This window comes from Eucyclogobius newberryi, unplaced genomic scaffold (genome assembly GCF_026437365.1).
Source record: "Eucyclogobius newberryi isolate DKJ021-1_F unplaced genomic scaffold, fEucNew1.0.hap1 SCAF_20, whole genome shotgun sequence".
Taxonomy (NCBI): Eukaryota; Metazoa; Chordata; class Actinopteri; order Gobiiformes; family Gobiidae; genus Eucyclogobius; species Eucyclogobius newberryi.
The window spans coordinates 19,003,292-19,021,354 of record NW_027315835.1 but is presented as its reverse complement, the minus strand read 5'-3'; the positions used below and the strand labels follow the sequence as shown (position 1 = coordinate 19,021,354).

The following is an 18,063-nucleotide window of genomic DNA, read 5'->3' as shown; positions in this document are numbered from 1 at the left end:
GGAAAACAAGTTACCATTTTTGAGCTAAAGTTGATGCGTCTTACTGAACAATAACACACTGTAACCAGTTTAAGACTACATTTCTGTCCTTCATCAAGTATCACCGGAAGGCCAAGCTAATGTGCTGCACTGACAACACCCCCTATCCATCAAATATGATAGAAGAGATAGAGGACTCACTCATACTTATTTCGACACACATTGTGAATGACAGTGATGTACGGTTTGCAGCCATCAGCCAGCCTAACATTGATCAGCACGGGCTGCCAACCGACCGCCAAAATCAATCATGTCTATTGATCCGGCACATAGGAAGAATGCGTGTGTTTATCAGAGGGTTGTTGTTGTGGGCTATAAAGAATATGATATTACTGAAAGGTTCAAATTAGTTGAAAATCAATGCTGATTTACAGAGTTGGGAGGAAAACACAAGCTGGTTCTCTGCTTACTCAATAAAACAGCAGGAGCTCTGAAGGCCTTCGGTGTAAAAGATGCCGGTTACACAGAACAAGGCGAGGCCAAGGCCAGCAAAGAGACTCAGCATTCAGGCCCAGAATGCTCAAATGAAAGATGCAGTAGGTGCTATATCACTAGTTTAAAGTGTATTGGTTGGCAAGTGTAATTACAAAAAGGCACGAAAGGTCATTTACTGGTTGAGAAAAATTGTGCAATACTGACTTAACCATGCAATACTGTTAACACGTGCAATACTGACTTAACCGTACAATACTGTTAACACGTGCAATACTGACTTAACCGTACAATACTGTTAACACGTGCAATACTGACTTAACCATACAATACTGTTAACACGTGCAATACTGACTTAACCATACAATACTGTTAACACGTGCAATACTGACTTAACCATGCAATACTGTTAACACATGCAATACTGACTTAACCATACAATACTGTTAACACGTGCAATACTGACTTAACCATGCAATACTGTTAACACATGCAATACTGACTTAACCATGCAATACTGTTAACACGTGCAATACTGACTTAACCATGCAATACTGTTAACATGTGCAATACTGACTTAACCATACAATACTGTTAACACGTGCAATACTGACTTAACCATGCAATACTGTTAACACGTGCAATACTGACTTAACCATACAATACTGTTAACACGTGCAATACTGACTTAACCATGCAATACTCTTAACATGTGCAATACTGACTTAACCATACAATACTGTTAACACGTGCAATACTGACTTAACCATACAATACTGTTAACACGTGCAATACTGACTTAACCATGCAATACTGTTAACACGTGCAATACTGACTTAACCATGCAATACTGTTAACACGTGCAATACTGACTTAACCATGCAATACTGTTAACACGTGCAATACTGACTTAACCATGCAATACTGTTAACACGTGCAATACTGACTTAACCATACAATACTGTTAACACGTGCAATACTGACTTAACCATGCAATACTGTTAACACGTGCAATACTGACTTAACCATGCAATACTGTTAACACGTGCAATACTGACTTAACCATGCAATACTGTTAACACGTGCAATACTGACTTAACCATGCAATACTGTTAACACGTGCAATACTGACTTAACCATGCAATACTGTTAACACGTGCAATACTGACTTAACCATGTGCAATACCGTCATATTCATGTGCAATTACTGTCGTATTCACACGCAATAATGTCACATTCATGTGCATGTAACTGATGTAAATTGTGTTTATTTTACCATTATTATTAGTATTATTTTGTCTTACGCTAGCTTTTTTTTATTTTATTTTATCTTTATTTTTCCCCTCCATTCCTTATTAAGAAATGAGAGGTTCTGTCTATAGGAGTTTTTGTTTATAAGAGTTTTTGAGATCTTCTATTAAGAGTGTTTTTTAAACTTCCTATAAGTTATCTGTCCTTTTCCTCTGTATCTACTTGCGTTGCAACAATGGAATTTACCCATGTGTGGACAATAAAAGAATATATTATCTTATCTTATGATTACTGTAATATTTTAATGAACAGTATATTGTGTTACTTAACTTACTCCCACAGACAACTACAACCATGTATATATATATATATATATATATATATATATATATATATATATATATATATATATATATACATATATATATATATATATATATATATGATAATATACAGTAATAGTAAGCCCTGGTTGAGTAGCAGTGTAAGTATATACAAATGATGGCATGCCAGTGGAATGAAGCGCTCTCCTGTTCCTCTTATCTGTCTGGGGGAGGAGAAGGAGAAGAAAGCAGAGCGTCACACTGGGACCAAAACATAAAAATCAGATGTAGGAAAAAGAAGACGAGGAAACTAATGCCAGACGTGGGAGAGAAGAACACACTTGGAACAAGACTAGCCTGGCTTTTACGGTTTTAGAACACTGTCCTGCATTCTTTCTTTCAACCACAAAATAGCCAGGCACTTTTAGACCATGTGCACGCTCCAGAACCTGCACTGTGGCAGAGTACATGCACAGGCACATTACACATGAAAGGATGTAGGGCGCAGGCTCAGGGAGGGGGCAGTGTGTGTCTTTTTATCAGGTGAAGGAGAAGCGGGAGGAGGTTTTTGGAGGGGGCAGTGGGTGTAAGATTTATCTGCTGCCGTCGGAAAACTTTGACCCTAGAGTTGTAAATCTGTCAAAGGAGTCTAGCCAGCTCAACAGGAAACACGAAGAGGAAAGAGAAGAGGGGGGCATGTGTGTGGGGCAAAAGGGGGCGCACCCATTTTGCCTGGACCATTTCAAAAGAGGCACTTCTACCACATATATGTGTATGTGTGTGTATTTGTGTGTGAGTGGTTGGTAGGATGGTGGATTGGTGGGGGTCCCCTCCATGTTTACAATCCTGTAACTGATCTCTCACAGCCGGCGAATCCCCTCCAGCTTCACCAGCGCCACTCTTCCACAACAGCCCCCCGAAAGAGAAAAAAGAAACGCACACGCTGAAAGTATGCAGGAAATTGCTGTTTTGATATATGAATGTTTCAAATGTCTGTACTTGTAGCGTGTGTCATCAGAGCTCACAATGATCCTGTTACAAAACCTATGAAACTGATATGCTGCTCTTGTGGAAGCGGACAAAATATTAAATAAGCTTGAGAAGACAACAGAGGGGGGAAAAACCTCTTGAATCGAACAAGACACAGACATAGAATAGATATTTACACGGCACAGAAATGCATGCATATTTTTGCTGATACAAAAGTGCAATAGAACCATGAGAACCTTCGCTTTTTTATGCCCAATGAACCATACGAGGGGAAACATTCAAAAAAACAAGACAATCTGTGTTCCCAGATTCAAATATGACTCTTACTGACAATAACAATTGTAATGTTGATTTACTGTTGATGGCCAACAAGCAGGTTCTCAAGCAGATTATCCAATCAGAATGCAGGATGAGCCTCACACGAGTCTTTCGTTTGTGTGATCAGTTTCATTGCTGAAATCACGTTGTTTAAAACCGATGCATCGTCTCTCTGATGTGAATGGTCCCTACTCTGCACCGGCACCAATCAGGACGCAGCCTCTGCAGCTCTGTGAGGGAATTCTGGATGTTCTGAGCTGAACCTGAGACATGGCCTGTCCAGAAAATGAGGAAAAAAAATCTTCTATCTGCAGGTTAAGGCTCTGGCAACACAGGTTCAGCTGTGATTGTAATTCCTTTTTTAAAACATTAAGAGTTCTGGCTATATACAGCTCCTTTAAATGTCCTACATGAATAAAAAACTGATTTACAGCTATGCTCAAATGTGCAAAAGTTATATTCTATTTCTTACGTAAAGGTATCAAGCTAAATTGTTCTATAAATGTATATGGCAGAATACAAATACACAGAGAGCAAAGAGTTGATGCTTATCACAGAGGCACTTAAAACAGCTCTTCAAAATGTAATTTAAAGCTTACAGTTTTTCTTTTGATTTTGCGTTGGCATTGAATAAAAATAGTCTTCGAGTGAGTTATCTTATCTATAAATGAAAACCTTACTTGTGCTTCTATTTTGCAAAGGAGTTTCTAACTTGTCAGGGACGTCCTATTGTGCGCCCAATTAACACCAGGGAGACAGGGCGATTTGATACACGTTTTGGGGACTCCATCACCATCCATTAGCGCTCTCTGGGAAAGCCCACACTTTGGCATGGGATGGCACGCTGTCACACACTACCTTGGGAACAGCTCAATTAACCATCTGGCCCATCGGAGAAGCGAACCCAATCAGCCCACTTGCAGAGGCACAATACATCAAGATGACAGGATGGTTTGGCAACACACTTACGGGACACATTTTCCTTTGCGTTTCGTTTTTTTACCCCCCTTTATTTTACAAATCACTCTTCTCAGGCTCATAGAGAAAATTAGATCACCCTATTGTTCACCGCACCATCTCTTTAACCTAAATCCCACAAGGAGACAAAGACCAGCCATTGTGTCATCAAGTTCATTCACAAATGACTGAGGTGAGTGGTTTGACGCTGCTTTACCAATGTGTAGGGGTGTATGAGTGCTAACAAACTTGGAGCAAGCATGCGAGGCGACACTTCTATTTTGGTGCATAGAATGTGTGTAAATGCCAAAGCAAGAGGCCAAACCAGGGCAGAGTGTGTCTGAAGCCCACGCAGACACTGAACGCCCTGCGCACCCTGTAGCAAGGAACACACTGCTCTCACATTACTGTGGGTGATGGGTCTTTTTTTCTCAAGCTTTCGTTGAGTGAAAGAGAGAACGAGAAGTGTGAAACCCCAGTCACGCAATGCTATTCATTTTGGGATGTGTGTGTTTTTGGGGCCATGACGAAAAAGACAAGGGTGTGTGGTTTTGCATACTGAAGGTTACTATGACACATGTGGCAGGAAGCAACAGTCCATGGCACAGCCTCTGATGCCTCTGATGCAATCTGGTGATAAATCTCTGTTCAAATCATAGACAGCAAAGAGCAAATCTTGTTATAGGGTTTACATTATGTTTGTATAATAGTATAGATTATTATATTGCCGTTATGCAGGTGGTAGGCACAAGGGGCATCAGAGGCAACGTTTAGGGAACTTGTTGTGGTAACCGATACATGTGTAGTTTTAAAGAATGGGAAGTGAAAGCTGTGGGCTCCAGCTGTTCATGTCTAGAAGGCCTCGTCTACGCCAACACAGAGAGAAAGGAAGTCAACAGCAAACTTTTCCCATGTGCCACTCACATATCAAAATGTTACCATCAGATTTTTGTTTTTTACAGACGTGCAATACAGATTTAGAATTTTTGGGGGAAATATATAAAAATAAATGATAAAATATACAAAATGTTCACCCTGGTAGTGTCATTGAAGCATAAGCAGAGTGGCAGATATTTTTATTAGACAGGATAGTTTCAGTGTGAAATGGGAATGACAGAAGGGAGGACATTAATACAATTTTTATTTGGATTTGAACTCAGATGGAGTCCGCCACCTTAACCACTCGACCACCAGGCAGCACAGGAAGCCACACTTTACAACAGCATCAGTCTAAAGAGGACACAACAGCACAGTGTTTCATGCTGACGATTATTTCACAGTCATTTAAAAGCATCACTGAAGTAAAGAAAACATTTTAGTTGATGTGTCTAATTGTGATTGGCATACAAATGTGATTATGTGAACAAAGCCCCGTCATCGTCAAACCAAAAGGAAGACCTCAGATTGAAAGACAAATAAAGCTAGCGTTCCTGTTGCAGCCCATGCTTTAGCAGATGCCGTGTGCTGGTGTTGGACTGGGTCACTAACATAAACGGCCCTGTTCAAATAAACCCTGCGTTATAACACATGTCCACGCAGTGTAAACCATTGTCCTGCTGCTCACACGCATAAAAGCCCACAATGATCAATTTTCTGTTCTGATTTGAGATCTTTTTAATTTTATATTCTGTAGAGACATTCCGCAAACAGTGAAAAATACATTACATTTTCAATGAGATTCCAATTAAACAGCCCAACGCTTGTCCAGCTGTTGGTTCTGAGCATATACTTTAAGTCTTTAGGTGGGCTTATGGAGGACTGCGGTTGTTCTGTGGTTTCTCTGAGGTGTGCAGGACATGAAAAAAAGTCTACAGCCTACTCATATTTTTCTGATCACTGTGGAGCAGTTGAGAAAAGTGGAGGTGAAAGTTGCTTTTGGCACAGTCCCAAAAACCCACAATCCACCTCCCCAGTGTTCCTCTCCCCTTCTCCCAGACTCCAGCTTTAAGCCCCGTGCTCCAGTATGAAATCAGCATTGGGCTTGCAGGAAATGAGAGATTTCTACATGAGATAGAGAAGGGTGGGAGGAGGAGGAGACTGAAGAATAACAGCAGAAATGCAGCATACTTTTGACTTTTGGCATCTGATTGTCCACTCACGCTTGTCCTAATCACGTTGCTTTACTTTATCTTCTCGTCGGCTTGTCTGTCCGTCTTTGGCCCGTCACAAACATCTGTGTGTTCACTGCATGCAGCTGCAGCCTGTTCTACAGAGTGAGCTTGAAGCAGTCGCTTATGAAAGGCTGGAGGCTTGTTGTTCTTTCCTGGCGCTGTGATACGCAGCCTAAGCCAAGAAAGTGGACAAGCAGGGAGCTATTTCAGCGAAGTCTTGTTTTTGTTGTTCCATGCTCAAAGACAACATGACCTCACGTGACCCGCCTCAGCTCCTCATGCCTGCAACACAGCAAACCAACAAGGCCTGCATCAAACATGTGCTGCACTCAGATCTGAACAGTCAGTGAATTCTGTCACTGACCTGCAGTATTCCTACAGTGGCCAGTGTATGTTTGCCTTATACACAGTTTGTTATAAACAGCTTTAGCCCATGAACCTAAATATACATTAAAATACTACAACCTTTCGTACCCCAGCGCGCAGGTAACTACTGTTAATGCAAATGGTTAACGCATGTTTTCATCTTTCAACTCTATTTTTCCTGGCATTTAAATCCACTAATGAAAAATGCTGTAAATATAATAACAGCGATGCTTGATTGTTGAAAACCGACTTGTTTCTAAGCTATGTTTGAGGTTTGTTTGTGAAACATCTCTCACATGGAAGAATTGAATATATCCACACAAGTGCACTTATAATAAGTGTGTGGGCAGAAGCAGATAAGCAGGACAGACACTCAAACACACACTGGGGTGGGGTAGCGATGAGGGGCGCAGTTAATGGCTTTTAAATTTCCACTGACTGAGTGACTTACAACTGTAGAGGAGCACAGCTGTTCCTGATTTGGGGAACAAAGAGGGGGAACAGCAGTGATCTGAGAGACTGGACCGGGCTGCTCTAATTTAATGGGCCAAAATCTCCCAGGAATGACACTAGTGTGTATCAGCTTGTGTGTGTTTCCAGTGCTGTTCGAGCCTGTGTATCCATAGCCATCTTTCACTTATGATTTTGCGTGTGTGCACAAACGAAAATGTGCGTGGGAGGCTGGGATACAGCAACAGGATACGTCTGCCGCTCCGGCCGTAGATTATGGCCGCAGAGCAAGCGAGAGCAGACTTACAACTCTAAAGAGCGGAGGGATGGTGAAGGTCAAGTCTTTGGGGAATAAACTAGAGAGATGGAGTGAAGAGGGAACGCTCAGATGCTAGAGATTTAATGCCAAGAAAGGGAAAAGTAGATTAAGGCCAGAGCTCATCTAAGCATGTCAATAGGGGTTGAGAAATCTCACATCGGGCCAGGTGGAAAAAGAAATTCAACTTTGCTTTGATCACAGATTTTTTCCACTGCAGGCGGACAACAACGGGTCCTGCTTGAGAACTTTTATTGTAGTCCATCCCTTGAAATATTGCTTCTTGCCCCCCTTCACGCACACACTACAAACCCCGGCTCCTTGTGTTGCCTTAGGTTCCTGCCATTGGTGAACGCCGGCCTTTTCCCCCGCAGACGCCCTGCTTTGCTTGGTTGCATGCTCAGCTATTGTGCCACCCCAAGCAGGAGTTGGGTGTCAACTGCTCATGGGTGGGGCAGCGTCGGGTGGTAGACTGTAGGAAAAGAGAAATGAGTGTGTATGACAGATATGTGACAAGAAGGAAACAACAACTATAGAGCTTAAAGGAGAAAAGGTTGCGATAAATAAATAATTCAGGCTCACAAGAAACCGTAAGAATGTTATTTCTTACTAAGTTTTTTTTAAAGCTGAGATGCTAAGTCATCCTTAAAGCAGTGTAAGGCAGCAGGCAAACCCAGAGACCCCCCTCTGCGTTCCTCTTCTCCCTCTTGAGTGATCGGGCTGACATACATATGGAACACTGATCTTGGTAGCACTCAAAAGGCACTGGGGGAGGGGAAAACAAGCAAATAACACACTGAACCATCCATCTCCATTCATGAACACACTAGTTAGACACATTACATATGCACGGTCAGTGACACAGATTAAGAGGTGTTCTGGGTGTTGCACTGATGCTTACCTAAAATCCCACTCGCTGCAAATGCTTACCTAAAATGCCCACTCACTGCAAAGTGCACTGCTCCTGTACATTTTGTCCTTGTTGCAGTTTTGCACTGAGCTTTTCAAGTGTCTCCCTGGAGGAGCGTGTCCCTGGAGGTATCTCTCAGGGACTCAGAGGTCTGTCACACTAATAGATTTTACCTTTCCTCATTTTCTCCCACTGTCAACCTATTTCTCTTCTTCCACACAAAATGATATTTTTACACCAGGGAGTGTCACCCCAGTTACAGGATTATAGAGAACATTGTACAAAATAAACTGACATAAATTGTACACTTTTGAGTTATCATCGGATGACAGCTAAATAACACAAATAAAAATCGTTAAAAAAGTTACTTACAGGACAGGGGCCATGGAGCTAACACGAGCCGTCCACATGTCACCGCCTAAGGTAAGAAACAAACTAAACATGCAGCAAATTTGCAATTGATCAAACTTGTAAATTACCATAAACGCTGTTGGAAATATAACATTAGGTTAAGGGACATGATTTGGTCTGTAGGCTTAGCTCCGCCTTCATGAAGACAGGTGTCACTGACAGCTTCTGTATGATTGGACCTTAAGCAAGGATGTTTTTAGTTTGGTAGAAATGCTATAGTAATAATTACAGGATACGATTAGTGCTATATTGAGGTACATTGATTACAGGCCAATTGTTTAAGCCTGATCATTGATGAAGTTATTTTGTATCTTTTTGTGGAGACCGAGTTTAAACTGGAAATAGATTCACTTCATTGGGTAATCGCAAAGTTGGTGGGGAAATTCATGCAACATCAAAGCATTTCAGTTTCAGGAATGGAGAATCGGGAATTATTTACTTCTTTAAACCCTGTTCTTGTTCCTTTTTTGTATGCACGCTGCACCACAACAACTGAGTAGATTTGAGTTGGAGGAATACATTATATATTCAGCATCTAAGCTTGCCAAAGTCCTGAAGCTGGAGTTTTACAGGTTGACTTTGAGCTGCCTGTTCCAGACTGTGTTGAAATGTCCTCTGAATTTACCTAACATCACCTCTCTCTCTCTCTCTCTCTCTCTCTCTCTCTCTCTCTCTCTCTCTCTCTCTCTCTCTCTCTCTCTCTCTCTCTCTCTCTCTCTCCCTCTCTGTCTCCCTCTCCTCCCCTTTCCCCTGCCCTGTCTTGCTCATCCCACATGTCACATCACATTTCCCAGGCTGCCTCAGGAAAAGGGCAGAGGCCTCATGGATTGATGTGGGTCACTTACAAGAGCACGGCCGGGACAAGGACAGGCTCAAGCAAACAGTATGCGCACACGCTCACACAAAGGTGAAACAGAAAGGTGAAGTGACACAGTGAATGTGAAATGTCCTTCAACTGTCACCCGCTGTCAACTGGAATAAGGGTAAGGTCCATGTAAGCTGCACATAAACCTCCAAATATAAATTTTCTTGGGAGGAAAAGGTGCGCACACAAAGGTCTCCCTTGTATGTCAGTTTTACATTGACACCACTGTGTTAACAATTCTGGATTACATATTTAGGAGGCCTTTTCAATGTCATCAACTACTCAGTGACCTGGACACAAGGTGGGCAATGTCTCCGCCTAATGGCAGCCGTGGGTAACGACTCTGCTATGTGTGGAGAATATATGAGATAAATAACCAGTGATATTGAGCGCATTCATCATCCGCTGACAGTAAATTCGCACAAGAAAATTGACATTCGCTCATAAACATCTATCATCGGAGTGTGTATTCGGAATGTGAGGCAGATGCAATAGAGCAGAAGGGAGCTACATTATGCTACATTACTTTTATGTTTTATTGCAGTGGTGCTCACTTTCTCTCTATCATTTTTGTATGTCTTCCTCTAACTTCCTGAATCATTTCCAGTCTGCAAGTGTTGCCTTTTAGTATATGTCCAGTTGAACAATCTTCTCTTTCATAATTGGTTAATAGGGGGCATGGAGGTGCAGTGTATAGAGGGGAATCCCAGGAGCTACCTAGGCCTGCTTCATGCCCACTGGACTGGAAGGAAGCCAAAAAGTCGCTCACACCCCCACACATTATCCACAAGACTGGGGAAGATCCAAGATGGATGCCTTCAGGGCTCAACAGCTGTGTAACTTATACTATTGTAATTCTGGAGCAGAGGAGGTTTGCATCCCCGCTGAATGGCTCTGGGTAATGTTCAGTTTGCACCCAACACTGTCAATGATACAAATAAATATTACCCTGATATATTGTTATTTGAAGGCTTCATGTTGCAGCCTCCCCAAGGCCAGGGAAATAACTGAAGAAAGAATGATGCAGAAAATACAAAAAAATAAGAGAATATAATATAACGGACGATATAGCAAGTAATTTGTTGGTTAGTTTGTCTTTGAGGAATATCCAGGAATTGATCATTAGGAATAACAAAACCAAAATAAAGTATGGACGACAATGTTTTATGTACACCTGAAAATATGTGTGCACTGTGCTATACAATATTTATATGTAACATTTTCTTTTAATATTGTCTCGCCCTGTCATTATGCGTGCTGACCTAATACTATGAAGCTTTTAGAGGTCAGGGTTCAAACTGTGAAAGCTGCAAATGTCAAATGCCTCTTCACCTACTGCGAATGTCACGTTGGTTTATCTTTAGGGAAGTCAACCATCTGCAACAGAAAATACCGGAAGTACTAAGGGGAATTAGGGTGAATAACTGGGCTGTTAAGTACTCCAAAATACTGCCTTACGTAGCATTTGGACATTGCGTAACACATTTCACAGTACGTCATTCACTCATGCATGTTTGGACCATCGGGCGAGGGTTTTTAAGTAGAGCTGGGATACAACATGGAAGTAGAGAAGAGCTTATGGTCCTTGTCTCCGAGCAGAAGACGGAGAATGACTGAGGGAGGCAGCCAATGGGGTGGAAGAGAGGTAGTAGCTGGTGATGCTGGTGTAATGTGTATGTGAGACGGTGGGTGGGCGAAAGCGTGGTCCATGCTGGTATTTCTGGGCTGTCACATCGCGTTAGTGTGCATCCAAGCTCGACTGCTGAGCACACCACTCTGGACAGCCCTGCAACACGCCCGGGCTGCGCGCTCCCACACACATTTGAATTCACAAGGACGCACAGGGCCTACACTTGAGTGGCCACATATACGCTGTAATGTCCCACGAGGCCTGCAAGGACATCCAAAAACAAGTGAGCACCAAAGGAGCTCTGACATAAACCAGGGGAGAGACCTCAACCTCTAAACTTGACCCCCCCCACCCCACCCAACCAAGCAGACGCCCCTTTAGGCCTGTTCATAACTCCACACCTGGCATCACTAAAAATGTACTTTTATTCATATGGTCGTTTTCGCCCACAGAGAGCATGTTCTAAGCTTTGTTTGCTTTTCAGTTTCTTTTCCATTTACAAATTGATGCAGTCAGGTCAAATAAATGCGCTTTAGCTCACATGTTCGCCGAAACAGATGGCGGGAATAGTGGGTGCCAGTGCCATGTCATGCATATAAATTGCAATACAAATCTAAAGACAAGCAAGACAAGGGATTATATGGGCTAATGATCTCAATCAAATAATAGTGCTGCAAATAAATTCAATATCCCAGACCTAATCTTTTCCCTTTCGTGAAAATAAAACATGAAAATAATGTGTTTAAAATCAAGATGAAATAGTGCCTGGCTTTGAAATGTGTGCAGTTCTTATTGGCTTCAGGGCAAAAGTCTTTCCAGATGTGAAAAAAGATCTCTGCAGCTGTTATCAACACATTAAACATTACAGACACATTATCAAACTGAGTAAAAGAGAGCAGCCAAAAAAACTAAAAATAAAACACAACTTAAGACATACAAGAGCACAGTGTTTAAATTGTTCTTTCTTCTGGCAGACAAAATCTCACTCATGACCATAACACAGAAGGTCAGAGGTCAATGCTGTTGGACTAGTCTGATGAATGTATTCGATCAGGAGTGTCCAAACTTTTTTATTGAAAGCTGCATATTGCAACATACACACAGTGGAGGGCCACAGATCAACGGGTTCAGACTCAGACCCTTGATATCAGGACAGTCTCACACCAAAATATTAGTTATAAAGGTGACAATGGTAGAGGATTTTAAGTAAAAAAGTACTTCACGATAATATGGAATTGGTCCACATTAGTGCCTGAGGGCCAGACTGGACTTGTATTAGATCAATATCTTTAAATAATGCTAAGGAAGAAATTCTCTTTCAAATTAGAGACCTGGACTAAATATTCCAATGTAAGTGGCTTATTTTTGGAGTTTAACTTCCTGATCATAGACAACGTTTGAGGACTTTTGACCCGGTTATGATGGTCCAGCAGCAGCTATGGCGACGTTCTGAAGGACACTTCGATAGTTGCTCAGGTCTGTGGTGGTGGTTGGAGATGCTGCAGTTGTTGTGCCGCAGTTTGACACCTTACACTCAATCTGCCCCAGGGCAGCTGAACGATAAAGGCGCGTCCCTAATTAATAGGTCTGCACTATTTGCTTTAAAGGTGAACATTTTGCAATAAAAAAGAATCCATCCATCCATTGTTTTCCGCTTATCCGAGCTCAGGTCGCGGAGGCAGCAATCTGGACCAGGCCCAGTCTGTCTTCTCCACTTGTACTTCAGCTCTTCCGAGAGGGTCCCCAGCTGTCCCCAACCACCCTCCTGGTGTGACATGCCCAGAACAACTCTGTGTTCGGGAAGCATCCGGAACAGATGCTCAAGTCACCTCAGCTGGCTCCATGTGAAGGATCAGTGGCTCTACTCTAAGCTCCCAGCCACACTGCGCAGGAAACTAATTTCCCAAACTGGTATCTGTAATCTTGTCCTTTATGTCTTGACCCATAGGTGAGAGCAGGAACGTAGTCTCGATAAATTGAGAGCTTTGCCTTTTGACACAGTTCCTTCTTCACCACAACAGTCCGATACAGAGTTCGCATCACTGCAGACGCTGCACCGATCCGCCTGTCAATCTCACACTCCATCCTTCCCTCACTCGTGACTAAGACCCCGAGATACTTGAACTCCTCCACTTTAGAAAAGGACTCCTCACCCCGCATGGATGGGGCAAGCTGCCATTTTTCCGTGCAAGAACAAAAAAAAATAGAAATGGAAATGGAAATTGAAATTATCATCTATCATCCGCGGAGTGGCGATGATGGCTCTCGCCTCCCGCGCGACCGCCTTCCCGCACGACCGCCTTCCCGCCTGTCCATCTTTTCTGCTGCGTTTTGCGGCATACCAAACGTTTGCGATTCAAATAGTAGTTTGTCCTGACAAATTGCAAGATTGTGCTGAACGCAGACCTGAGCAGGGAGAAAGAGAGAGAGCCTCGGTGACCCGTGACTTTTCATTGATGTTCAGGGGTCAAAAATACCCGAGTTGTGGCAGAAAGAATAAAGTCTAAAGAATAATAATTCTAATGCGGCACGAGAGGAAATGTCCCATCAAAATAAAAGCGGAAGAGGAAGTGAAGGCATTCATTGCGCCTCTGCTGGCCAATTGTGAAAATACACAATATCTGCAATGCACTTTTTTCATGGCATCTCGAGGAGAATATAAACCATGAGTTTCAAACAAATCAGACAATGTTGAGTTTTTCACACAATGGGTAGGGGGCGCTATAGAGTAAATTTGTTACATGGTATTAATTTCCAATCAGTCCATAAAAATGCATTAGTGAGTGAAATATGAGCTCCGCAGATCATTTCCAATAGGCGTGACTTGTCCTTGAAGAAAATTAAGCCTTTTTTGAGGGCGTGTTACACGGAAACCGTAAAGAATATCAACATTATTTTGAATATTTATTAAATTTCAATGTCTTTAGATGCAAAGGGTGTTGTTTTGAGCTCGATCGGACAAAAACCTAGGACAAGTATTAAGATTTTGAAAAAAAAAAAGTCAAGCGTGGCAGTGCCACTTTGATTCGACATGGCTGACTTCCTGTTTATCATAGAGCGATGCTGCCAGGTGCGTTTTACTCGTCAAAGGTCAGAGGTCAAAGGTAGCTCTATCACTGTCCCTAGTTTTTTGAACTAGTCGGCACTGTTGCGACGGGCGTTCTCACAACCGATCGCGTCTATGTCCCCATGTGTGACATTCATCAATGTTCAGGGCGTCAAAAATGCCCGAGTTGTGGCAAAATTACCATGCAAGAACTATAATAATAAGAACCATGGCAAGAACAATGTCTCGATCCATTCCATTCTGGAAGGCTCGAGCCAAATAGAAATAGAAATTAAATATTCAAGATGACACTGTAAGTACCCTTATACAGTACATCTTCTTATTTTAGTTTGTAGTATAATTTTAGGAGCCATTCTCAACATATAAACAAAAACTCTACTTGTTTACTCCATCAAAGTTAGCTGGGCAACCAGTGTGCCGGAAATAACCCCCAAACTGATAAACAGAGAATTGGTATTAGCGCGCTGTGTGTTGTGTGGTGTGGGAATGACTTTGCATTGACTGAATGCGCCTCTGTGAATGCGACAGGGAACACAGGTACAGCGCTGGGACCCCCTGAAGTGTCTCATTCAAACTGAAGATGCTGAGAAAGATGTTAGCGCTTCCATCTCCTGCAAAAACAAATTGTGACCTACATTTCTCCACATCTGCCTTCCTTCCCACATACAAAAATAACCTCTATACATTGAAAGGCAGAAGAGACAAAAGAGAAGAGACGAAAAAGATACTGCACTTTGACGTTAATCCTCGTTGACTTCCTTGTTCCATTGAGGAGCTCGGGCATTACATAAAACACATCTTAAATTCAACTGTGTGCACTTCAAAGGTTTTATGCACAGCTCGATCTGCATATGGGACGTGTCCAGGGAACAGCGGGGGCCCATGCGGATCAAAAATAGACTTCCAGGGAGATGCCGCTTGAATTGTAAAGAAATGACTGATCTTATTTCAAAATAAGAAGCTGTTGTGTGAGCCACTGATGTTATCAAAGCAATAAATATGAATGCAAATGTTGAGGATGCCAGATCTCACATCAAAACTATATACACGTATTATTACTTACCTTGACAACAATTCTACTAGATGTATCAAAAATAGAACGAGAAAAAGGAGGAAATTGTGTTATAACAGATGAAGAATGGGAACATTATGCACACCTTAAATGAAAAGCACAAAATGTCATGTTTAGAAAGAACATTTTCTTTTTTCTACATGCTTTACCAGGCAAGACAGCCGAGTGTAGAATGAGGATGAGAGAAGGGCGGACATGAAGCAAATTGTCAGAGCCAGGGTTTGAACTGACAACACTGCGGCTGTTGCTCATCTGTGCTGCCGCCTTAACCACTCCACCACCGGGCAGCATATGTCTGGAAGGAATTCTGATAATAATAATAATAATTGTATTCTGTTAGACCCTGTCAGAGAAGGACAGAGACAAAAATAGCTGTCAAGGACTCGACTGAAATAATTGGACATTTACAAAATGAAACAAATGTACTTGAAATGGGCAAATTCACAAGGCTTTTTTATTTTTTCAATGTGTTTTGTGGGCTGCTCTGTTTCTTTTTTCTTGTTTCTTTGTCTTTTTGCTCAGTAGTCTTGTAATGTTTGTTTTATAGCAGACAATTTTAAAAAAGAGAGAGAGAATGCCCAGTCTCATCTCAGAAGCTAAGCAGGGATGGACATGATTAGTACTGGATAAGAGACTGCTGTATAATTAACAATATAATAGATCCATGGTCCTTAGTCACGTGTCCCTGTTTGCCTCCATTGTTGTATGAACAGGCTTCTACTTCTATTCCAAGTTTTTCTTAGTCAAATGTGTCCCCCTGCTGGTAGTATATAATATTGTCAGACACTTGTTTCACTCATTGAAATCTTTTAAAATATCAATCAGTCAATGTCTTTCCTCTATGGAAATACTTCTAGTTTAATTAGACAGAAGTATATGTGTATTTATTCAGAAACAGTTGTATAAGCAAGTGACACTGGAATTTACACAAGATAAGGTCACAGTTCATTTTTGACATATAGAAATACATGGGACAAAACATATCAATAAAAATAAATGCTAAAGTGTTTCAAATAATCAATAAAACAGGCCACAAAGATTTAAATTAAACCTTGAAGATGATCAATATTGAAATCTCAATTGAAGCCAAATTATTATCCTAAATTTGTGCTTATGAAAGACAAAGTAGCATAAATCAGACATGTTCACATTCCTGGCTGGACTTCTCTTGATGTTGAAATAAACGGGAGGTTTGAAAACAATTTGGACTGAAATGAAAGAGTTTTTTCCTCCTTGATTGATTTTGTGGCAAACAGTAATGACTCATCTGAACAAACAATGTCGGTCTCATCAAAGCCTTTCTGTGCAACTTCCTGTTCTAAAATGAACGAAAGTCAGACCATTCTGAGAAGCAATTTACCCAAATATTTACCCAAACATACATAGAAAAACAATGTTTTTCAAAAGGTTGCATAAAACAAATCATACAGTCAAACCATTATCATCAGTGTACAGGTTTTACCACAAGAACATTTGTAGAAGCTGTAGCAGACGTTACACTGTGAGCGTTCTAGTGCTCACCAACCTGCCATGCCTATGCTTGTGTCCTTGATTAGTGACCTTTCTAGGGGTTTTTGTCCTCAGAGCTCCCCCCTTCGTCCTCAAACTGTTCTGGACGTTCACTTGAAGCTTCTCCCCTTCGTCCTCCTGCTTAAAACCTTGCAGATTTTGACAGTCACAGGCTTGACAGGCTTGCTCTTGATCCTGGCTCGTACAAAACCACTTTATTGAGTTGTAGAGCAGTTCTGCACAGCTAGAAATCGCCGCCACAAGCCCCACAATGAAGTAGAAACACAAGAAGATTGTCTTTTCAGCAGGGCGTGATGTGAAGCAGTCTACAGTGTAAGGACATGGGAAGCGACTGCATGGAAACTGGGATTCAACTTTGAAACCGTACAGCAACCTCTGTGCCACCAAAAAGCCAACCTCAGCAACAATTCGGAAAGCTACATTCACCAAGTAGAACCTCCTTACCCTGATCTCTTCTCTGTAGTCAAGGCAACTGCTCTGACTGTCCTTTGATCTACTGCTCTTCTTCTTGTGATGGTGCATAGCATACATAAGAAAGAGCAAAGAAGGGGTGGCAATCAGAACAATGTGGAAAACCCAAAATCTGTAGAGGGAAATGGGGAAGGCCATGTCATAGCACACTTGCTTGCATCCAGGTTGAAGAGTGTTGCAGGCAAATTCTTCTTGTTCATCTTCGAATAAGTCACTAGCCACAGTTCCAAGGATCAAAATGCGAAAAACCAGCATGAGTAACAGCCAAAAGCGACCCAGCATAGGGGAGTGGGCTTGGAGGCTGTCAAAAAGCCCCCCTAGGAAACCCCATTCACCCATTATGGTTCAGTTAAACCTTCCAGACGACCAAAAAGTACCAAAAAGTCTTTGAACGTCACCAAAGTAGAGAAGCTGTAGTCACAGTGTCACCTGAAATGAACAATAATATTATATTTTTTTACAACTACAATTTGAGAAGTAGAAGTAACCTGTATAATCTTACCTTTTAAAATAATGTGTACTTCCAAGTTGAGTCTCATACAATCTGCTCCTAC

At 41.8% G+C, this 18,063-nt stretch overlaps 1 protein-coding gene across 1 annotated transcript; it reads right to left on the bottom strand.

The window, feature by feature from the left end:
* Nucleotides 1–16,975: 16,975 nt before the first annotated feature.
* On the bottom strand, nt 16,976–17,899 carry LOC140369026 (gap junction delta-3 protein-like). Its single transcript, XM_072456231.1, has one exon. The coding sequence runs from the start codon at nt 17,846–17,848 to the stop codon at nt 17,003–17,005; it is 846 nt and encodes a 281-aa protein (XP_072312332.1). The 5' UTR covers nt 17,849–17,899; the 3' UTR covers nt 16,976–17,002.
* Between the last annotated feature and the right edge of the window lie 164 nt (nt 17,900–18,063).

Excerpts from the sequence above, each read along its gene's own strand:
- LOC140369026 (XM_072456231.1), bottom strand. The coding sequence starts at position 17,848 with ATGGGTGAATGGGGTTTCCTAGGGGGGCTTTTTGACAGCCTCCAAGCC.